This window comes from Triticum urartu, chromosome 4A (genome assembly GCF_056163025.1).
Source record: "Triticum urartu cultivar PI428250 chromosome 4A, HENAU_Tu73, whole genome shotgun sequence".
NCBI classification, from domain to species: domain Eukaryota; kingdom Viridiplantae; phylum Streptophyta; class Magnoliopsida; order Poales; family Poaceae; genus Triticum; species Triticum urartu.
The window spans coordinates 88,738,655-88,762,978 of record NC_141876.1 but is presented as its reverse complement, the minus strand read 5'-3'; the positions used below and the strand labels follow the sequence as shown (position 1 = coordinate 88,762,978).

The 24,324-nt window shown below is 45.0% G+C and overlaps 1 protein-coding gene and 1 pseudogene across 1 annotated transcript; both read right to left on the bottom strand.

Annotated features, from left to right (window-relative positions):
* Positions 1-705: 705 nt before the first annotated feature.
* LOC147974910 (small nucleolar RNA SNORD36) lies at positions 706-774 on the bottom strand (annotated as a pseudogene).
* A 360-nt stretch (positions 775-1,134) lies between these two features.
* LOC147974909 (uncharacterized) lies at positions 1,135-2,276 on the bottom strand. The gene is made up of 3 exons (XM_087519574.1): positions 2,227-2,276; positions 2,042-2,132; positions 1,135-1,953 (listed from the first exon to the last, which is right to left on the bottom strand). The coding sequence occupies exons 1-3, from the start codon at positions 2,274-2,276 to the stop codon at positions 1,135-1,137; spliced, it is 960 nt and encodes a 319-aa protein (XP_087375700.1).
* Between the last annotated feature and the right edge of the window lie 22,048 nt (positions 2,277-24,324).

Genomic DNA, 24,324 nt, shown 5'->3' with positions numbered 1-24,324 from the left:
TAGGGCAAGCCGCGCGGGAGGTGTCAGACCAGCACAGGCACCGGGGAGGCGTCGTCGTCACCCTAAAAAACATCCTAATCAAACCCTAATCCGGCGGCAAGAACCCTAATCTATCATAACAGTAGATAGGAAGAGGAAGAGGAAGCGGATTCATACCCACGGCGACGGAGAGAAAGAAGCTGGCGGCGGCGGTGGGAGAGGAATAAGCCGGTGGCGGTGGAGAGGAGGAGCGGGTCGAGTGGATAGGAGGAATGGAGAGGGGGAGTGGGGAAAAGAGTGGATAGGAGGAGGAGCGGGCCCAATTATCAGCGAGTTGTTTGATATATTGAAAAGGTGCATAGAGTACAAAACCAACAACCTCTTCCTAGCCCAGTGGTAGAAACCAAGTGAACTAAGCGCACAGTCGTGGGTTCGAGCCCCCGCGCGCGCATATTTTTTGGCCACGCGCATATTTTTGGTAGCTTTGGTACAATAGCAAAATGGCCCACTTATCAGTGAGTGGGTCGAGTGGCCCACTTGTCAGTGAGGTGTGTGCTTGATACTTGACTAGTTTGATATAGTCAAAAGGGTTGGCATAGAGTACAAAACCAACAGCCTCTTCCTAGCCCAGTGGTAGAAACATAGTGAAACAAGCGTATGGTCGTGGGTTCGAGTCCCGGCTGGCGCATATCTTTTTGCTCACAATGAAATGGGTTCAGTTGAAGCAAAATTCAGTTAAAATAGTGCAAAATTCAGTTAAAATTCAGTTGAAGCAAAACAAGACATCATCCACTTCAGTCCAAAAGAACTACTACATGATCACAAAAACTACTAGACAACATTCTGTATGATCACCAAAACTTGAACTAAATGATCACCAATACCTAAATGATCATTTTGCAATCTTTTGCATTACAAGACAACATTTTGACAATATTCTGAGCACAACTTCATTTTGCCATCAGCTCCATGCTATAAGACCACACCACTACAGCCATCAGGATCACACCACTACAGCCATCAGGATCTTCAAGCATTTTGCTACCTGGAGATAATTGTAGTACATCAGGATCACCATGCATATGCACAAGAAGGAAAACTACAGAGAGTTAAAAGGATCACCAAGGAGACCAAATTTACCTTCATGTCCATTCGCTACTCATCGTCGTCGATACGAAAACAAGGAACTCTATGCCCACTCCTGTTTTCCTCATCATCCCTACAATATTGTAGCATAGTATGATCAGTCCGGTTTTCCTCATCCTCGCTTTCATGTCCATCCTCTACCACCTTTCTTCTTTTCTTGATGCCTTCAACTGTTGCAGCACCAACAATCACACGTTCCCGGTCCCTTCGCACTCTGCTTTGCACCGGAACTTCCATAGAGTCATCATCAGCTTGCAACGGAACTTCCGTAGAGTCATCATCTTGGTATGTTAGTCCACCATCACCGGGGCCCTTTGCCACTTCAGTTTCAGTCACACTCCACAAGTGTCTGTGCTGAAAGTTTTGCACAACTCGCCATTTTCCGTGCAAAAGAGTGTCTGGCAGATAAAACACCATTGTTGCTTGTGTTGTTAGAATAAAGGGATCACTCTTATACCAGCACCTTGAAGTGTTGATGCTTTTGAAGTGGCCATCATATTTGACAAAAGAGTCTCTCCTCTTCTTGCTACCAAGCTCAAACCAGTCATAGCGAAATAAGACAACCGAGCGATGGATGCCTCCACTAGAGTTGTACTGCAACTCTACGATGCTTCTCAACTGACCATAGAAGTCAATGATCTCACCATCATGTGAACCCTCAGTGACGATTCCACTATTCTGTGTCTTCCTTTTTTCCTTGCGATCAACGGTGTGGTACCGGACACCGTCAGCAATGCATGCTGAATACACTCTCACTCGCTTATCCGGTAAGCATGCCAAAGAAAATAGATCATCACTGACCTTCTTCTCCTCATGCAACTTTCCAATCTGCACAAATAAACCATTTAGCAAACAATGGTATTTAACAATGGGTGAATAACATAGAAAACATAAAACATGTGGCTAAAGATCTCACATGATTCTTAAACCACTTAGCAAACCCCTTGGCAACCCTTTTATCAACATTGATATTGCTTTCTTCCTGATTTAACTCTTCCTTGCATTTCCTGCAATGCCAACAAAACATGTGAATTAAAACATTAGGCTGGTGCCAAACCAAGCAAAACAATATATATAATGAGTGCACAAGATATAACGTACTCGATATATGGTAGAAAATCGGCGCAATTGCTTAGCACAAACAAAACCATCTTGTCATACTCATCACCAGCCTCCAAGTATTGTGAGGCTCCAAGAAAGTTCACACCATGGTTGAAAACAGAGACATCACCACTTTGCGAATTAGACCACTCTCTATTTCTGCCCGGCCGGTTCCATCCTGTTTCCACATCACCAAAGTATCTAGAGCAAAAAGTCAAGCACTCGTCAATGACATATGATTCAGCAATAGAACCTCCAGGTCTTGCCGTGTTTTGCACATAACGCTTACAAGTAAGCAGCTTGCTTTCGATTGGGTACATCCAACCATATTACACAGGGCCTCTAAGCATTGCCTCTTTGGGTAAGTGCACCGCCAAATGGACCATCACAGTGAAGAAAGCTGGAGGGAAAATCTTCTCGAGCTTGCAAAGAATAATTGGGATTTGTTTTTCAAGTCTTTCCAGGACAATTAACTTGAGGGTTTTGCAGCACAGTTCTCTAAAGAAATTTCCCAGCTCAGCAACCGCTTCAGATATATCCTTGTGCATGATTCCTCGAAGGACCGCCGGTAAAATCCTTTGGAGGAGGATATGACAATCATGGGTTTTCAGTACTGAAAGCTTGAATCCATCAGAAGTAACACACTTTGCTAGGTTAGCAGCATAACCATCTGGAAATTTCACCGCTCTTAGGAATTCACAGAATGCAAGCTTCTGTTCTTTATTCATTGTATACCATGCTCGTGGAATTTCAAATGAATCTTCATCTTCATTGTGCTGTAGATGCAAATCTTCTCTTATGCCCATGTCCTCCAAATCAAGCCTAGAACTAACCGTGTCCTTTGTCTTCCCTTCAATGTTCAGAAACGTCCCTAGCAGATTCTCGCATATGTTTTTCTCAATGTGCATTACATCGAGATTATGCCTTAATTTCAGATCATCCCAGTATGGCAGGTCCCACAAACAAGACCTCCGGTCCCAACATTGACCTTCCTCACGCTTTCTTTTGTTCGCTAGCTTTCCTGGTCTCACATCTTTCACCTTTTCAAGTTGCTGCTCTAGCTCTTCTTTAGTGAATTCAGCTGGATTGTCACGGGTTTCATTCTCACCATTAAAATCTTTGCTTCTTCACCAGCGATGGTTTCAGTGAAGAAAGCGGCGGTGCCCAATATAGCAGATCTTGGTCCTTATTCTCTTTGAGCAAGGGTCTTTGTCACAATGGACACAAGCCTGATAACCCGCTGTGATCCTAGATAGAGTGTGCAGAGCCGGGAAATCATGGATGGACCATATGATCACAGCACGTAGATTGAACTTTTCTTCCGGACTCAAGGCATCGTATGTAGGTACACCAGTCCAGAGCTGGAGCAGTTCTTCTATGAGGGGCTCTATATAGACATCAAAATCCTTTCCTGGAGAATCTGGACCCGGGATAAGCAATGACATCATGAAGTTGGACTGATCCATGCATGCCCATGGTGGCAGGTTGTATGGCACCACAAAAACTGGCCACATGCTATAAGACGTGCTCATGTTCCCAAACGGATTAAACCCATCTGTGGCAATGCCAAGTTTTATGTTCCTTGGATCTGCAGCAAAATCTAAATGTATCCGGTCAAACTCTTTCCATGCCTCTCCATCCGCTGGATGGCTCAGCTCATTGTCGATAGGTTGCCGCTTCAGCTTGTGCCACTGTACCTCACGTGATGATTTCTTCGAGATGAACATCCGCTGCAGCCTTGGTATCAAGGGAAAGTGCCTCAGTACCTTCTCCGGTATTGACTTCTTCCCATCAGCATCTTTCCACCAAGATGCATTGCATTTTGGACAGTTGTCATGCTTTGGTAAATCCTTCCGAAACAAGACACAGTTATTTGGGCACACATGTATTGACACATAACCTAACCCCAGCCTGCAGATTATGCTCAATGCTTCATCATAAGATCTGGGAACACAACTATTAGGGAATTGCAAGCTCAAAAGATGGAGTATTGCGTTGCATGCGGCATTGCTAATCCGGTAGAAAGACTTGATGTGGAGTAACTTCACGGTGAATGTAAATCTTGAAAATTTACCCCCTTCATGAGCTGCGCGCTTCGCCTCCTCTAACACCTCAGCAAACAACGATTTCTGTCCATCAGCACGATCTTCAGCATCGTACAAATTCTTCAATAGGTCAGGAATCATATCATCTTCATGCCCATCCTCTTCCTCCAAAACAGCATTATCTCACAAAACCTTTTCCATGAAATCAATGCCAGCATCACCACCACCCATCATATAAGGGGCCTCTGTATCAGCTTCAAAATGTTGAGGTTGTCTGTCTAAAGGTTCTCCATGATATATCCATCTATCATATGTGCTGGACATCCCATTAAGAAGCAGATGATCTTCCACTCTTCCTTGAGCCATTCTTGGACGGTTGAGGAATTCACAACATGGGCAAAGAATGTGAGCATCGTTGGCAAAATTTGCCCGAACAAATGCCATGAAATCACCAACTCCTTTCATATGTTCTTTCGAAAACTTTATAACTCCTTCTCTAATCCAGCTTCTGTCCATCTGCCAAAGACAACAAATTGTTGCAACTTAGCAAATCAATCTAAGTGCATCAACATTAATTAATGAAAATGGATGGAAGTAATGGAAGCTAAAATTCTAGAAAATTTTATATGAAATTGCCTAACCACAAGGCCTGAAGAATTCTTAACAAACAAGCTGAACAATTCCTAACAGTACATCAAGAAAATTCATCTATGCAATATCTACCAAACAAGCAAGCTATCTCCTAACTACTAACAGTGCATCAACAAAATTCATCTATGTTGAAGAACATCTGACTGAAATCCATCTCCCACTGCTCGGGTGGCGAGAGAGGAGAGGGGGGAAGAGGTGAGGGGTGCATACCGGGAGGTGTGCTTGCGGCGGCGGCGAGTCCCCCATGCTCGGCAAGCCCCCACCACCGTCGGTCGCCTACGCCCCTACTGGCCCCGCCTCCACGCCCTGCCTCGCCTCCGCCCCCTGCCAGCCCCGCCCCCGCCTCCGCTGCCGGCCCCGCCCCCGCCTCCGCCCCCTGCTAGTTGCTTCCGCCGTGAGGCCGTGGGCGAGGTCACCTGCGGCGAGGCCGTGGGCGAGGTCACCTGGTTGCTTCCGCCGCGCCCGCCGCCACCTGGTCGAAAGACCTAGAAAAACGCTAAGTGTTGCTCTGTTCGATGCCACCCGCCGCCACCTGGTCGGAAGGTCCCACTTGACACTGATACGTGAGAGCCGTGGTTTTATATACTATATGGAAAACTACCCACACATTAGCAACAATCTCTCTCTAGCCCAGCGGTAACGAACGAGCGAACCCAGCGCGAGGTCGTGGGTTCGAGTCCCCGCTAGCGCATATTTTTTAGGGAATTAAACGCTCGCTCACCCACCTGTCAAATAGGCCCTGCCTGTCAGTGTCGCAAATCTATTCTCTGTTCGATGCCACCTGGTCGGAAGGTCCCACTTGTCAATGATACGAGAGAGCCGTAGTTCTATATAATGTATAGATAAACTCCCAGATGTGAGCAACTGTCCCTCTCTAGCCCAGGGGTAGCATGCGAACAAACCAAGCGCGAGGTCGTGGGTTCGAGTCCCGCCTCGTGCATCTTTTTTGGGCGAATTAAGCGCTCGGCCCCACGTGTCAAATGGGTCCCGCCTGTCAGTGTGTGCCCCGTCTGTCTATTTAATATTAAAACTCAAGCAAAAATGACACCTAGACAGTGACACATAAGCGAGGTTGCTGAGGTGGCTGCCTAATCATCCTAATTCATTCAAACTCAAGTGTAGTGACCATTTTATATTGGTCCTTATCAGCTAGGCATGAGGCAGTGGACAGTGCTACTAGCTTTACGACCATTTCCTCTAATGAAATTATGACCTTTCTGACCAAAATGGTCATTATGGTTTAGGGTTTAGAGCCCCCCAGACAGCTTTTGACCAATTGGTCTAAAATGGTCATAAATTTATGACCAATTCTTCGAGGGTCACTGACAGAAGGTCATAAGTTGACATATTTATTGTCGTTGGTTCTGATTTGATTTGATGATAGCCCACACTCAAATCAAGGTTTGGACAAGATAATAGATTCAACAGCTGATCACGGGGATCAGTCGATGAAGATATCATATTTCTTCAACACACACACACAAGGATATCCCTTAGTGATGAACTAAGTCGGACAAGTTTTCATCTTCCAACTCTCCAAGTTGTTGTTTAGCTTAACTAACTAGCTCAAGGTATCCAACACAGATTCTTGGAGAATGGGTGGTTTGGAGGAAAACCAACATGATCACGAAGTCAACATAGCGGTCAGGTGACAATCGGGTAATACTTCCGAGAAGATATTCGGAAAATCATGAACCACCGATATGTTATTAAGCTCGAGAACAATCTTGCTTTTTAGGCAAGACGATATGATCAAAGAGTGAGGGATTGTCACAATCCTAACTCCTTGGTCGATGAGTACACCCGGAAATATGGACTAGGTAGCCTGATCAATCTTAGGATGATGATTCAATAACCAGCACACTAAGATTGAGAGTATTGTCCATTAACTACCAAGCAACGGAGTTGCTAGGAGTATTGATTTCTAACATCACTTTACACTTGTCGGCATTCCGGTTATAATAACACGGAACCGAGGAATGAACAATGATGGCAAGAAGTATTACTGCATCAAGAATTTATAGGAGGTGGTGCAATTCTCATGACACTCCTGACAGAAAGATGGTAACACTCCAAGGTAGAACGGACTAGAAGCTGGATTAGCATTCTTAATCTGCGGAATACAATTGCTTTGACCCAATCCTAGATATGGATGAGATGTTGGAGTTTGTTTCTCCTGGTCATTCTGTAGTAGAATAGCTTAACGGACCACACAAATGATAGGCATCGATGAACAAATGCATGCATACTCTTGACTATCAATTGATAGACGAAGGTCAGAAGACAACTAAAGAGGGACAACTCAAGGAACATAGAACTTTTCGAGTTGTGGATTCATGGATTAGCATGTCGAGCAAAGTTCAACAGGTTTCTTCCAGATAACCCATGCAGAAGGTAGAATTGGCAGAGTCACAATAAGAATGGAGAACTCATCAAGAGCACTTTGTTGTGATCTTTTGGTTTAAACAAACTTCTGCCATAAATGGGTCATAGTATTCGGAAGAAGGAAACACCACGGACCTTGAGGACTAATACAAAGGTTACTAATAACCTAAAGGAACTAGCAAACACTATCAACATGAAGTAAGTGGGGTAAATCTCGGGTTCAAGAACCCAGGAATAGAATACCTACTACTAAATGGCATCATGAGGTGCTTTCGAGAATGGTGGCCAGAATCATCACACTGGGAACACAAAACATGGCTACATTACTAGGTGACTCCCTAAAACACCTAGGGTCATAATAATAGCTCCAACATATATGTCGAGGCAACAGAGTACCTCAACTCACCGATTAGTGTGATTAATCTGGCCCAAATGGACAACAGGAACATGGAGGAATGATTGCAAGTGCATCAGACTATCTATAATCCTGGGATGACTCAAACAGCATAACGGTTGTAATTGCTAAAAAGATTTGAGACACCCTGCAAAAATGGTGGCATAACCATTCAAAATCACAATATCAAGGTTCTGAGGCCAGCTATGAACATATGGAAGTAGTAGGGACTGAACTGAGGCTTGAACTCAACAATCCTAGGCAACTACGGTTTAGTAACACGTCATCCTGAGAGATAGAAGAGAAACCTAGTTCTTAACCCCATAGAAAAAGATAAGATGACTCAGATCAGAAGGTCATGAGGATAAGGAGTAAAAAGAGCCTCACGTTCCCTTCCACAATCAATTCCCTTATATAACTAAAGCATTTCTAGACATAACTTCGACTAGTTTGGCTTGGTAAACCTATAGGCAGTCAGGCTCTGATACTAAAGCTGTCGGGACCCCGATTCCAAGTCACATTGATCTAGCCGGTAACACCTCATATCACTTTGCAGCCTCACGCACGGTATTCCCACGGGTGTCACCTTACCATGACCCGGGCCGACATGGCTAGTCATGAATCCAAAGAGGCACCAAACTATGGGGACAGGCATACATGAATCACATCGAGCATGTCGGTCAGCAGCATGTCAATCTGGGCTATAGCACTGGGCTAGCAGGACTCCGGGAACCCGGGCTATAGCAGGCTAGGCAGGACTCCGGATGTCACCGCGTGACATTTCCCCGAAGGGACAGACACAGGAACGAAGTGAATCACATGCCGGCCAGTCAGTTGTCCTGAGCAGTAGTGTTGGGCTAGCAGGACTCCAGTGAAACGGGCTGTAGCGGACTACTATGGCTCATGGAAGCACTAGACTACATTTCCCCATAAGAGAGGCTGCCAAGGATAAACAACTAGATTGTCGGATCCCACACATACCAAGCATTTCAATCATACACACAATATGCTCGATATGTGTAAATACAACATGGCATCACAACATAACTCTACGACTCACGTATTTATCCATTAGGCTCCGAAGAGCGAGATATTACAAACATGGGTCTCATGTCCCAACATCCAGAGCATACAAGCAACAAGCACATGTGGAAGCTTAACTTGTCTAAGTACAGACCACTACAAATGAAGAAGGCTCAGAAGCCTGACTATCTACAAGACCCTCCCAAGGTACAAGATCGTAGTTGAGGTAACAAGCTAAACGTCGAAGTCCACGCGGAACTACTAGCGAAACTGTCTCTCTGCAAAACATAAATTAAGCAAATGTGAGTACAAATGTACCCAGCAAGACTTACATCAGAACTATCTACATATGCATCGGTATCAATAAAGGGGGTGGTGGAGTTTAACTGCAGCAAGCCAGCTTTGACTCGGTGGCTATCCTGAACTACGACTGCAAGTAACTCTTTTGAGGTGGCGCACACGAGTCCACATATTCACCATATCAATACACCACTACGGATCCGCTCCCGTCTCCCTACGAGAACGCCATCCATAGCACTCACGATTATCTTGCGCATTTTAGAGTATCCACTTTCACTTGTCTATGAACTATGCAAGGGGTCCAAGTTTCCATATCCGAGGAATCCGACTATTCGAATAGATAATGATAACCCTGCAGGGGTGTACTTCTTCACACACGCTCTCGCCACTTATCGCCCTGTACACGTCATGTACCTCGGCAACCTTCAATGGAAGGCATGCGAGGGAGTCGGCCACGACCTGACTAACCAACAAGTCTCTAGTCCAGGTTTATCGCCTATTCGGGTTCCATCCGCAAGGAGATCCGGCCGGGGTGTCGCTCACGGCCCCAAACGATGTGTGCAGGGTTCCCAAGCCCACCATCCGGGTGCCACTTGGTACACCATGCCACTGTGCCTAGTCTGTCCCAAGCCCACCTGTACCGGGTGCCACTTGGTAGACTACTAACACTACCTACAAACACCAGAAACTAGTTGCAACTCCTGGACAGAGATCGGGTTGATTAATAAGTCGAGAGGGGCACTTAAGCATTCCAATGTGTGGTAGTAACTGTTCATGGATCACCAAACACAGAACTCAGTTCCTGAGGATGGCTGCAATGAGACAACCCACCATGTACTCCTACATGGCCTCTCACCGCTACCTTTACCAAATCATGTTCACACACTTAGCTCACACACAGTAGGACATGTTCAACACCATTCCAATTCATCCCCGATGAATCAGACCTGACTCAACTCTAAGCAGTAGCAGGCATGACAAATGATCATGAATGAGTAGGCACATCAGGGCTCAAACAACTCCTACTCATGATAGTGGGTTTCATCTATTTACTGTGGCAATGACAGGTCATGCAGAGGAAAAAGGGTTCAGCTACTGCAGCATGTAACAGTTCAAACGTTGTTGTCCTAATGCAGTAAAAGGGAGCAGGAGCGAGAGAGTGGGATTGTATCGAAATGAACAAGGGGGGTTCTGCTTGCCTGGCACTTCTGAAGATAGAATAGCTCTTCATCGGTGTCATCGAATTCATCGCTGGATCAATGTCTACTGAGGAGGGACAAACACCGGCAACTGAGAAAGAACACAATCAACACATGGCGATATGCAACAATATGATGCATGCTATGACATGGCAATATGAATGTGTTTTGGGCTAATCCAACAGAAAGTCATTTAAATTGAAGTGGAATTCAAAACTATATCAAATTCCAACTCCAAACCTATTATGAAATTTGCCCTAATCATGTTCCATCCTAAACAGTGAGGTTAACTTGCTCAAACATGTATGAAAATGGTACAGATGGATTTCTTGAATTTTTCTGATTTTATATGATTTTTAGAAGTTTAAAACATTTTCTGGAATTTCCTGGATTAAATTAAACCCATAAAATAGCTTATTGCATCGGCACTGCGTCATTATGACGGCAGCAGGTCAACAGGGCCGGTCTAGGTCAAACCTGACCAGTGGGGCCCACTGGTCAGTGACTAACTAACTAACCTAAGTTAACTAGAGCCTGGGCCCGCATGTTAGTGTCTAATCTAATTAACTAAGTTAATTAGTGCTAACTAAATCTAACACTAGTTAAAAAAAGGGGCTTGGCCCACACGTCAGTCAGCCAGGGGAGGTCAAACCCCTGGTCAGCGGTTCAAACCTACCGGACTTGGTCCACGGCTCGACGCCGGCGTCGATGGACGCGGCGAAGGGCATCGGGTTTTGCCATCCGGTGACCAAACAAGCGGCAGAGAGGCTCTATGCGTAGCTAGCGCTCTTCCGCATCCAATGGGACCGAAGTCAGCGGCTGCGGTGGCCGGAAACGGCGGCGGCGACCTCAACAGCAGCGACCGGAGCTCGGGCGCCGACCGACTCGACGCTACGGTGCACTAGGGGAGGAACTGATGGGTGCTACGTGCTCCTGGGGAAGTACTGAACACGGGGACACGCTCAGGCACGAGCTATGGCGTCAGTAGCCGCGGTGGCGCCATGGCCGGCGGCAGTGAGGTCTCGGGCTAGACAAAAGCGACAGCCAGAGGGGGAAAACGAGCACGGGGAGAGAGGGTTTCGGTGTAGTGGCTCACGGCAGTTGTAGGGGCCGTCGAAGTGGGCTCGGGGAAGCACGGACGGCGTCGTGGAATTACCAGCGATCTCGGCAGCCGGAGGGAGAAGAAGGCGATATAGGCGGCGTTGCAGGGGCTCCCACGGTCGCATTCTTTAGCGTGCGGCTCCACGGCATCGAGGCGGAGCTAGGGGACCGAACGGCGACGCGAGGCGTGCGAGGTGGCTACGCTGGAGCTCGTCGGCGCGCTGCGAGGCGCTCGGTGGTTGTGCGCACGAGGAACAGAGAAGGGGAGGTGACCAGAGAAAGGGGAAGATGGAAGAGGGGAAGGTGGGCGTCTCCGTGGCACGTCTAGATGGGTCGGGGTTGCGCGGCTGAAGCAGGAGGTGGCAAGGCGTCGTCGGCGCGCACGCCACGCACCTGTCTGTCCTCCTGGCAGGAGGAAGAAGACCACTCAGCCCCTGGTGGGCTGGGCCTCTTCTGCCAGGTAAGGCCCAGGTGAGGTTTCTGTCTTTTCTTAGTTTCTATTTTCTATTTTCATTTCTGTTGTTTTTGGTTTAGTAAAAATACTAATCCACTTGGTAAAATCCTGGAAATAATTTTAGGCACCTTTGAAATATTTCCCAACAGCCCTCAAGTACTTTCAGGATTATTTGGACAATTAAAAAGATTTACAAGATTTAAATGTCCAAATGCAAATACTTATGGATTAATTCAAAAATCCAAAGTGTCCCACAAAAATGTGCGCCATTTTTATCAGAGGTTCTAGACCAATTCAAAAATGATGAACTTTTCTAAAGAGCATTCTGGGTTCTTGAAAATGTTTTTAAGTTGAACCTATTTGACTTAATTTTGGTGCTAGGGTTTGTCATCCCCATTTCAAATTTAAAAGCAATTTAAACATGATGCAACAAATGACTAGCTAGCCCAGAGCAAACCAGAACTAGGGATGTGATAGAATTATTCTGGTTAGTCGTGTTCTATATGATGTTAGTGTAATCTAGAAACATTTTTAGCAACTAAATACCATTTTTAAATAGGAAAGTCGCTCGTCGGCAGATTTTGCTCTCGGGTCGTGATGAAATTGTGTTTTTGTAATTTTACTGCCTGAGTTGTTCGACCTGAGCTTCTCCCAGTGCTAGGTGGAACTTCCGCCAACATTGCCCAAATGGGGATTGCGACTACCGTCGAAAAGCTATGGACACCAGTATCATGACCCAAGTTAAATTTTTGGCAAAATGTAAGCGGTTTAAGAGCAGTTTTGAAAACCGTTTTTTCTTCATACAAAAAATGTGAATCGTATTTTCGACTGCATTTCTAAACCATTTATCGAAATGAGGCAAATAATATGGCGTTGGAAAGCTGCTGCAAGACCGCTCCTTCCACATGTTGAAAGTTTTCCCTAATTCCCTACATTTAAAGAGTAATTTGGAAAATCATAAAATTTCGCAAACTGAACAACCGAGTTCGTATTTTTGATGTCATTTCTAAACGGCTAATCCAATTGAGTCAAATGATGTGGCGTTGGAAAGCTTATGAAAATGCGCTACTTTCTCATGTAATTTTTTTTTCCAATTTTGAATGGTTTAAGAGTAATTTAGAAAACGGTACAAGTTCCACCGAGTTCGTATTTTCGATATAATTTTTTACTTTACGTCCGAATGCAGCAAATGATGTGGCGTTGAAGAGCTTGAGGAAATGCAGAACGTTTTGGTACATATTGTTTCTGCCAATTCCTCACTATTTTAAGTCAATTTTGAAAATGGCTAAAAACGTATTTTTGCCGTAATTTCTACAAACTTTATTGGAATAGGTCAAATAATATACCGTTGTAAAGTTAGGGAAAATGCGAAACTTTTTCATGTTGATGATTTTTTGTGGGTCCTAGCCGTTTTCAAGTAATTTCAAAAATGGTGAGATCATTCATTTTTCCTTTATCGCGAAACAGATTCTTCGAAAATGCACCGCGTGAAGAACCTGAACTTCTCGGCATGTCTACTTGAACTTCACTCTGTTTCGCATGTGCTTCTTTTTTTGCACGTTGCTCTCCATCCACTCACCGGAATTGAGCCAGTAATATACCGGTGGAAAGCTGATGTAAACATGCAACTTTACCGTGTTGATCATTTTTTCATACTCGCGACGGTTTTAAAAGTTTTTCATCTCAAATTCATTCACTATAGTAGTCAAACTTCCTGCTGTTTTCATGTTGAACTTCTGTGACATATTTTCGTTTGTAATTTTCTCATCCATCTCGTCAGTGTTACACAAATATTATTCTTTTTGTACAAACCTCTCTCGTAATATTTTTTTAACTTTCTCCAACCAAGGACTTGAACTTACACAAATGATATTCCCATCGTTTTAAAGTAAATTAGAGAAATGACAAGATCATGATTTCTTCCTTCGTTCCGAATGGAAACGCAGTGCGTGAAGTAGTTGAATTTCTCGGGCATGTCTATTTGAAATTCACTTTGTTTTCGACGTGCTATTTTTTGCACTACGTGAAGTCGTTGAACTTCTGGGGCATGTCTATTTGAACTTCGCTCTGTTTTTGACGTGCTCTTTTTTGCCCGTAACTCCCCAACCACTTACCGGAATTGAGCAAATGGTATACCGATGGAAAGCTATTGAAAACACACAACTTTTTCATGTTGATCATTTTTTCATACTTGTGACGGTTCAAAATATTTTTTGAATGCGTAAAAATGTGTTTTTAATGGTGTACATAAAACTTTTAAACCATTTATCAGAATGTATCATATAACAGTTGGAAAACTTATGAATATGAGCAACTTTTTCATCTACACAATCGTTAGAAATTCGTTGCCTTTTGAGAGCAGTATTAAAAATGGCAAAACAACATCATTTTTGTTTGTTTTTAACAGGTAATTGAAGGTCGGACATCTCACACTAGAGATCTCGAACTGCACCGGGAGGAGCACGTGAACTTCTTGCAACAAACCTGTTAGGTTTTTAGTTTTTTTTATTCATTTCATCTCATTCGAAATACATTCCGTGTAGTAGTTGAACTTCTCGTTGTTTTCACTTTGAACTTCTACCATGTATTTTTGTTTGTAATTTCTCACTCGTTCATCGGAGTTGCACAAATGATATACCTTGCCGATTACCTCTCTCACAAAAAGCTCTAAACTTTCCCGTGTCGAGCACCTGAACTTCTTTGCAACTAATTTTTTATACTTTAGCTTTTTTATTCTATTTTCTCATATGAAAACACACACCATGTAGTATGTGAACTTCTGGTTGTTATCACTTTGAACTTCTCTCTGTTTCGCTTTAGTAACAGAGAAAAATCTAAATTTTGTATAGACATCGAACCGCTCTAACTTTTTTTATTTGAACTTCTTTGTGTGTTTTTCCAAAATGTGAAAATTGGAGTTTTGTTAGAAATATCAAACTTCTTTTTTATTTTGAATAGAACTTATTGGTCATATTCTTTAGTAACCGAAAAAATTGAGTTTTCAAATAAATATCAAATTGTTCTGCTTTTAAAAATTAAACTTCTTGGTTTTATTCTGAGCAACCTTTTCATGTAGACACTTGTTACAAATTCCTTGCCATTTGAGAGCAGTTTTAAAAATAACGAAAACAACATTGGTTTTCCTTTTTACATGTCATGGAAGGTCGGATGTCTCACACTTTCGTTTTTGAACTGTGCAGGGAGAAGCACGTGAACTTCTCGCTACAAACTTTTTAGGATTTTAGTTTTGTATTCTTTTTATTCTAAACTGAAAACACATTCTATATAATCATTGAACTTCTTGCTGTTTTCACATTGAACTTTGGTCACGTATTTTTTGTTCATAATTCCTCACCTATTCGTCGGAGTTGCACAATGTTTTGTGTGTGTTTTTGCACAAGTAAATAGACGGCGAACCTCCTTTACAAGAATATTGGAACTTCTTGGGAACTTCTAGCTAAAGTATTTTTAGACCTTGTCTTTTATTTTATTTTCTTATATGAAACACATTCCATGTAGTAGTTAACCCGTTGGTTGCTATCACTTTGAACTTATCTCTACTTTTTGTTTTCAAATTTTTAGTGGATCCTTACCATATTTGGCGCCCTGAGGTGCAAGGTGGCGCCGCGGTGTAGCCGAGATGGGAGCCACAACCGGTGGCGCACGGTCCGATGTCCAGGGTATGATAATACCACTTGGAAAAGCATATGTATGGAAAACCAAGTTATTTGAATTTTGAAGCAATCCGTTATTATAAATTGAACTTCTTTGTTTATTCTTTAGTAACAGGAGAAATCCGAGTATTGTAAAAAAACATCAAACCACTCTACTATTATAAATTGAACTTCTTGGGTTTATTGTTTTAGTAATGAGAAAAATCCGAGTTTTATATACATTAAACTACTCCGTTATTTTAGTTTAACTTCTTGGTTTTATTCTTTTAATAACGAGAAAAATCCAAGGTTTTAATATACATCAAACTATTCTATTATTTAAAATTGAACTTCCTAGTTTTTATTTTGCTAGGAGTATTTTAATGAACATCCAACTATTGTGGTATTTAAACCTGAACCTTTTATTTTACTTTTTAGAAACGAATAAATTTTGTTCTTTTTTTAATAAACTCCAGACTTCTCTTTTTTGAAAATGTGAACTTCACGGATTTTTTTGTATGTTCGCCTCTTTATTTTTGGATACCCAATGTGTGTGTTTTCCCGTAAGCGAACATATTAAACTATCCGCGGAAGAGAAGATGGACTTCACATCAACCTTTTTTTGTCTTCAACAAATGTGTGCTTGTTTTTTTCTTTTAATATTCAACTTCTATGCTCTATTTTTAACTTCTATGCTCTACTTTTTTTGTAACAGTTTCATGAAGGGGTAGGAAAACAGCAACATAATGTGCGTCAAAGATTAACTAGTTTGGTAAACCAACCAATACATGATACATTTTTTACTATAAAGAACAGAGAACAACTTTTCCATTATTTTAACTTGAACTTCTCCATTTTATTCACACACACACACAAATGCCACGGATGCCACCTGCAACGCCAGTATACTTTTAATAAATAATTACTAAAGTAGCTTTCATAAACAATGAACCTCTATTTTATTTATATAATGAACCTCTATTTTATTTAAATTTGAACTTCTATACAAATGAATAATGGATCTCTCTATCCATCACCGTTTATTACGTGATGGAACCTGTCGGGAACTAACACAAACACATACTGTGCAGACGCCATGGGCATCTAGTGATAATTTATGCATCAAATGGCACATCAAAAAAGAAGAAAATGCATCAGGTCATAAAATTGATGCTCCAGGAGACATCCCGACCAACTACACAACGTGATAGATCTCCACGGGTTATGGGCGCAACTTTCTTCTGGATTGCTAGTCGTTCAGTGCTAATTATCCAGCGCCGGTGGCCATGGGCATCCAGTGATAATTATGCAGTGTCGCTGGCAGGAGTCAACTCGGCTGGATCGCAAGGCGTTCTCCTTCTCTGTAATGAGACCGTCACTTCTTTGATTGTTGCCTATTTCCTTCTTCAAATTTCATCTTTGAACTTCTGCTTTTTGTTTTTCCGCTGCAACCTGAAACAAAGGGAAAAATTTGAATGTTTTTAGCACTGCCTTCTATGAACTTATATATGTTTCTGGCTCTGAATTTCTGTAACTCCATAATGCAAATTTATAGGTTCTTTTTTACTCTGCTGGTGGGTTCATTTAACTATTGTTTTTATTGTCCAAACATACATCTTATGGAGTCAGAACTTATATATTTTATATCATTGAACTTCTAGATTTTTCAAATGAATTGAGAACACAAGTTAGGGAAAATATAGTGGGAAATCATAGACCAGAATTTCTCTTTTTTCTTGTTTGGTAATATCTTACTTTAACATAGTCCAACCTTGCTGATATTACATCTTTGCATATCCGAAAAAATTACAGTACCAAACTTTTGAACATCTTTATATCATTGCTGGACGTGGTTGCACGCATCGGCAATAGACAATGGTGGCGGGTGGTTGCCACAGCGTCGGTTGTATGTGGTGGACCTCGGCGGCAGCGGCAGACGCGACAAGCTGCAAGTCAATAACTCCAGGTGAAGTGTTTGTGGAAATCACTGAATAATAACTTGTGTTAGCTAGCACAATGATGCAATAATTCGAACATATATTTTCTCTGACAGAACTAATGTACACTGTATGTAACCCAGACTCTCTCTCTCTCACCTTTTTCCTATTGATTAACGTGGTTGGGTCATTCAGTCAGGGCGATCGATCCATGGAGACGGTGCTCAAAGCCTAGCTAGCTAACGCGCTTGAGCTCATATCAATCTTTTAGTAAGATCGTCCCCTGAAATAAGACACCACCATTGATGACAATTTGTGACTACATGTATTCTTCTAATCCCAACTGTTTGTAGAAGACCAAGTATCCACAGTAAGGTTCAAGCTTTTCATGCATACGTACCTGCAGGTCGAGACCTCCTCCAACTGAAGTTCGACACCTCACCCAGCTGAAGGTCGGCCGAAGGGATGGGGAGGCACTGGTTGGTTAGGAGGCGAGCAGGACTGGCCCCGACACCGCTGCCATCACTGGTAGTTTAAGGGGGAGAAAGATTTTTTGCGATGCAAGAGATGATGCAAGGGCGCCAGTGGAGATTGACCTTCCGCGGGAGTCGCAGTTGACCTGCAGGAGCATGGGATCTTCTCTGCTTCTGGAGGTCCAACCGTGGGAGGCTCGTCTGGGCCAGGGGGAGGGACGGCTGCAGGGGATGCGTCTGGGTCCAGGTGGGAGCGACAGCGAGGCTAAGGGGGGTCGCTGCAGGAGGTGCTTCGGGTCTAGGAAGCTGCAGGGGATGCGCGCGTCCTACCTAGGTGCCCCAAACATTTTACCTATATATATATATATATGAATTTATGTCCTCTACAACATTCACTTATAACTATTTCTTCAAGTTGACCTTTCTGCTAAGTGAATGTGATCGGACCCTTCCCTCTCTATGCACAAATTCTTCATGTGCGTTCACAAATTATTCATGTGCATTCTATTTGAAACCCATTCAAAATCTTCACTATGTCCTTGTCAGCTGAAGAATCTGCGAACGAAACTTTAAAATATTCTAATCTGGATTTCGGGTATTGCCGCCTAAACTATTCCACATCCCATGATAATACTTATCTATTCACTCACGATCTCCACCTCTCTGTACGTGGGTGACACATGTCACAAGGATGATAAGGGTCAGGGGCATGTTCTTCCATTTTCTTCAGACGAGCGGTTTTCACCTCGGCTATAAATACCTCTCACCCTCCTCATACTACTTTTACACCGCTCGACCTCACTCCCTCGCTCGAGCTCTCAAAACCTAGCGCCGCCGCTACTTCCATCGCCGCCGGTGAGGAAAAGCTTCACTGCCTCGACCTCGTCGCCGTCGTACTCGCACCGGCCGCGGATTTCTTCACTCCGCCGCCACCGTAACTGACTTCCTGAGCCAGGTTAGGGCGTGGAAAATCTGAACCGACGAGCTTCCAATCTACATTCCCAGTTCGTCGTGCTCTTCGTCAAGGGTAATTAAAAGTTACTTTTACTGCCCTTATCGATTCGAGTGATTTCTTCAAAATCTTCAAAAGGTGTTTATTCTTCAATCTTCACACTCTGAACACCTCATACAAACATCTGTTCTTGATTTGTTTCCCTAAGCAACATTTTTCTTCAAGATTCCTCAATTGTGTGGATTTTCAATCTATACAACTCTGGAACCTAAGTCAAAGAACGCTGAGTGAAATTCCTGAAGACACATCTGGTCAAATTCCTCAAACTTGTTCTTTTTGCAAAAACTTCTAAGAACACATATGACCTCTCCAAATTCTTCGTAACTATACTCTATTCACAGGTACTCATGTCCACTGCTAAATCACTAGGTTTACACCAACTTAACTCATTTGCAGTGTTCCTCGAAGAAAAGTTGCATACTTCCTCAGAGAATTCTGTTGCTCAGATCTCTCAGCTGAAGAAAATAGCTGACGGCAAGAAACCTCATAAAGGAGGGAAAAAATTGGAAGCCAACACTGCATTTGAGATTCCTGACGACATCTATGCAAGGTACTGCACTCCTCCTTGTGAAACGAAGAATGAACACAAAGTGCGCATTCAGAAGATAGAGAGGAGATGGGCCAGAGAATGAAGGGAGTACAGATATGTGACTCCCAAGTACATGAAGAAATTCGCTGTACACCCTCCATGCCCAAGACCTCCATTGGCACCAGGCCAAGTTGCTGATCCCTCTAGCATCAGAAGAGGTGAGGAATTTCCTGCTGAATGGGCAAAGCATCAAGCTAAACTGGGCAAACTGGCAAACGACAGTGAGGAAATTCAGTGAAGACTCTACTGTGGTTGCTGCCACTACTAAGGCCTCTGCTAGCAAGCCCAAGAAGGCTATGCCTAATGTCGGATTTCGTTTTCTGGCAAAACCCTTGAGGTTCAAACACTGGGGTGCGCACGAAGATCACTCCTCCCTCTAGCTCACGCCCTCAGCGCAATCTCAAGGCTTGGCGCATCGAACTCGTAGAACAAAGGGACACAAGATTTATACTAGTTCGGGCCACCAATGTGGTGTAATACCCTACTCCAGTGTGGTGTGGCTGGGATGAACAGTTACAAGGGAAGAACAACCTCCTGAGGAGAGGTGCTCTTGTGCTTGGTGAGTTGATGCGGTCGAGGATCCTCCTATCTTCTAAGGTCATGGCTAGCCCTATTTATAGAGGCCCGGGTCCTCTTCCCAAATATTAGGCGGGAAGGGATCCCACAACGGCTAGTTTGAAGGGGACAACTATTACAGGCTATCCTAACAAAAGATGGTCTTCGCCTGTCAAAGGCTCTGGTATGGAAACCTTTTCTTGAGGCCTAGGGACTCCGCACCTATGCTTGCTTCTTTAGCACCAAAGAGGAAGCGAGGACACTGCGCACGCTGGCGCCCACCTGGTGCCCGCCTGGCCTTGGTCATCATGGCTTGCGTCACAGGAACCTCGCGAGGTGCCCCTTGCCTTGATCTCTCTGCCCCTCACAAGCTAGCCTGGTGAGGCCGCCTCGAGGAGGTCTTGCATCGTCTGCCTCGCGAGGCTTGGCCCCTCACGAGGGTCTTGAGTGTTTACTGGTGAAGATGGGCCGTATAGGGACGCTGGTGGAGCCACGCTGTGGGACGCAAGCAGGCAAGTCTGGGGGCCCCCGTTCCAAGGACGCCGACAGTAGCCCCCGGGCCCAAGGCGTGCTCGGACTTGGCTTCGGGGCGAAGCCAAAGGACAAGTGCGGAGCGCCACGAGCCCCAACAGCCTGCGGCCTCGTTTGACGTGTGGCGGTTGATTGGACGTGTGCATCTCCGCTTCCCCACGCTGCCTTGACAACTGCCCGACTTGATGAGTCCCTGCCGCATGCAGAAAGAGGTCATTATTACCTTAGATCATGGAGGCCGGCGGTTGGCCTCCTCTTGGCTATAAAGGGGAAGGGGGAGCGGAGCCCCGTCACCCATCTCTTCCTTCGCTCCTCCTGCTCCTTCTTCTTCCTTGCTTCAGCGATACTCATGGCGCAGGTGAAGAGGTTCTCGGCCGCGGAGAAGGGGAAGGCCCGCCAGGAGGGGCCAGCGAGGAGGCTCTTAGTCGCAAAGAAGGGCAAGGCCCGCCAGGAGGGGCTCGGCTCACCGCCACCCAAGAGGGGGCGTGGTCGCCCACGCAAGCACACCGCGACCCCCGCCGTGGCCCCTCACAACAGCGGCGGCGCCTCCCCGCACGGCGGGAGTCGCCCAGGTCATGTCAGTTCCATCGATGAAGCGAGGCGCACCATGTTGTGCGGCCTCCTCGGCTGCGCTTCCATTAGGTGGAGGTGATGCCAGAGTTCATCGTGTGGTCGGAGAACCCGGCTGGCACCTGGCTTCAGCTCCCGCGCTTCTTCGCCGGTGAACTACCAGCCACGGGTCTAGGCAGTCTCTGGCTGTAGGCGGATGGCTGCTGCAGTAGGGCTTCGTGGGTCGTGGGGGAACTCTCCGCCGCGGGCAACGCAGCCCTGGCCCGTGGCTGGCAGACGTTTGCCCGAGCACGCGGCTTGGGCAGGCGGTGTGCCCTCCACTTCAAGTTTGACAGCGACGCGACCCTCTACGTGAGGGTATTTGGGGAAGATGGTCACCGCGTTCTACCTCTTGAGCACTGCGTTGGTTTTCCCTTGAAGTGGAAAGGGTGATGCAGCAAAGTTGCGTAAGTATTTCCCCCAGTTTTTGAGAACCAAGGTATCAATCCAGCAGGAGACTACACGCAAGTCACCTTGCACCTACACAAACAAATAAGAACCTCGCAACCAACGCGATAAAGGGGTTGTCAATCCCTTCATGGTCACTTACGAGAGTGAGATCTGATAGAGATAATAAGATAAATATTTTTGGTATTTTTATGATATAAATTGGAAAATAATGGTTGCAGAATAAAATAGATTGGAAACGTATATGATGGAAAATAGACCCCGGGGCCATAGGTTTCACTACTAGCTTCTCTCAAGATAGCATAAGTGTTACGGTGGGTAAACAAATTACTATCGAGCAATTGATAGAAAAATGCATAATTATGAGAATATCTAGGCATGATCATGTATATAGGGATCACGTCCGTGACAAGTAGACCGAAACGATTCTGCATCTACTACTATTACTCCACACATCGACTGCTATCCATCATACATCTAGAGTATTAAGTTCATAAGAACAGAGCAACATATTAGGCAAGATGACATGATGTAGAGGGATAAATGTTGGAGCTCATAGCAGAAATTTCAAATTTTCTACACATCACCAAGATCAATCTATGGAGTCATCTAGCAACGAGAGAGAGAGGAGTGCATCTACATACCCTTGTAGATCGCGAGCGGAAGCGTTCAAGAGAATGGGGTTGATGGAGTCGTACTTGTCGTGATCCAAATCACCGATGATCCTAGCGCCGAACGGACGGCACCTCCGCGTTCAACATACATATGGAGTGGAGACGTCTCCTCCTTCTTGATCCAGCAAGGGGGGGGAGGAGAAGTTTATGGAGATCCAGCAGCACGATGGCATGGTGGTGGAAGCAGCGGGTTTCCAGCAGGGCTTCGCCAAGCGCTACTAGAGGAGGAAGGGGTGTCACAGGAGGGAGAGGGAGGTGCCAGGGCATAGGGTGCGGCTGTCCTCCCTCCCCTCCACTATATATAGGGGCTAGGGGGGCGCATGCTCCCTTGGAGATCCCATCTATAGGGGGGGGCCTCGGGGGGCAACGACCCCCTTAGGGTTTCCAACCAGGGGGCGCATGCCCCCTCGGGGGGCAACGGCCCCCTAGGGTTTCCAACCCTAGGTGCCTTGGGCCCTTGGGTGGGCCGCACCAGCCCAGCAGGGTCTGGTTCCCACACCACTTCAGCCCATGGGGCCCTCCGGGATAGGTGCCCCCACCCGATGGACCCCCGGGACCCTTCCGGTGGTCCCGGTACAATACAGGTGACCCCCGAAGCTCTCCCGCTGGCCGAAACTGGACTTCTATATATAAATCTTTACCTCCGGACCATTCCGGAACTCCTCGTGACGTCCTGGATCTCATCCGGGACTCCAAAAATCTTTCGGTTAACCGCATACTAATATCTCTACAACTCTAGCGTCACCGAACCATAAGTGTGTAGTCCCTACGGGTTCGGGAGACACGTAGACATGACCGAGACAACTCTCCGGTCAATAACCAACAGCAGGATCTGGATACCCATGTTGGCTCCCACATGCTCCAGGATAATCTCATCGGATCAACCACGATATCGAGGATTCAATCAATCCTGTATACAATTCCCTTTGTCTATCGGTACGATACTTGCCCGAGATTCGATCGTCGGTATACCGATACCTTGTTCAATCTCGTTACGACAAGTCTATTTACTCGTTCCCGTAACACATCATCCCGTGAACAACTCCTTGGTCACATTGAGCTCATTATGATGATGTCCTACCGAGTGGGCCCAGAGATACCTCTCCGTCATACGGAGTGACAAATCCTAGTCTCGATTCGTGCCAACCCAACAGATACTTTCGGGGATACCTGTAGTGTACCTTTATAGCCACCCAGTTACGTTGTGACATTTGGCACACCCAAAGTACCCTTACGGTATCCGGGAGTTGCACAATCTCATGGTCTAAGGAAAGGATACTCGACATTAGAAAAGCTTTAGCAGACGAACTACACGATCTTGTGCTATGCTTAGGATTGGGTCTTGTCCATCACATCATGATCTTAATGATGTGATCCCGTTATCAATGACATCCTATGTCCATGGTTAGGAAACCGTAACCATCTATTGATCAACAAGCTAGTCAACTAGATGCTCACTAGGGACATGTTGTGGTCTATGTATTCACACATGTATTACGATTTCCGGATAACACAATAATAGCATGAACAATAGACAATTATCATGAACAAGGAAATATAATAATAAGCATTTTATTATTGCCTCTAGGGCATATTTCCAATAGTCTCCCACTTTACAACCTAGTTACATTGTGATGAATCGAACACCCATAGAGTTCTGGTGTTGATCATGCTTTGCACGTGGAAGAGGTTTAGTCAACGGATCTGCGACATTCAAGTCCGTATGCACTTTACAAATCTCTATGTCTCCATCTCGAACATGTTCACGAATGGATTTGAAGCGACGCTTCATATGCCTGGTCTTCTTGTGAAACCTAGGCTCCTTGGCAAGGGCAATAGCTCTAGTGTTGTCACAGAAGAGAGTCATCGGGCCCGACGCATTGGGAATAACTCCTAGGTCGGTAATGAACTCCTTCATCCAGATTGCTTCATGTGCTTCCTCCGAGGCTGCCATGTACTCCGCTTCACATATAGATCCCGGCACGACGCTTTGCTTGCAACTGCACCAGCTGACTGCCCCACCATTCAAAATATACACATATCCGGTTTGTGACTTGGAGTCATCCAGATCTGTGTCGAAGCTAGCATAACGTAAACCTTTACAA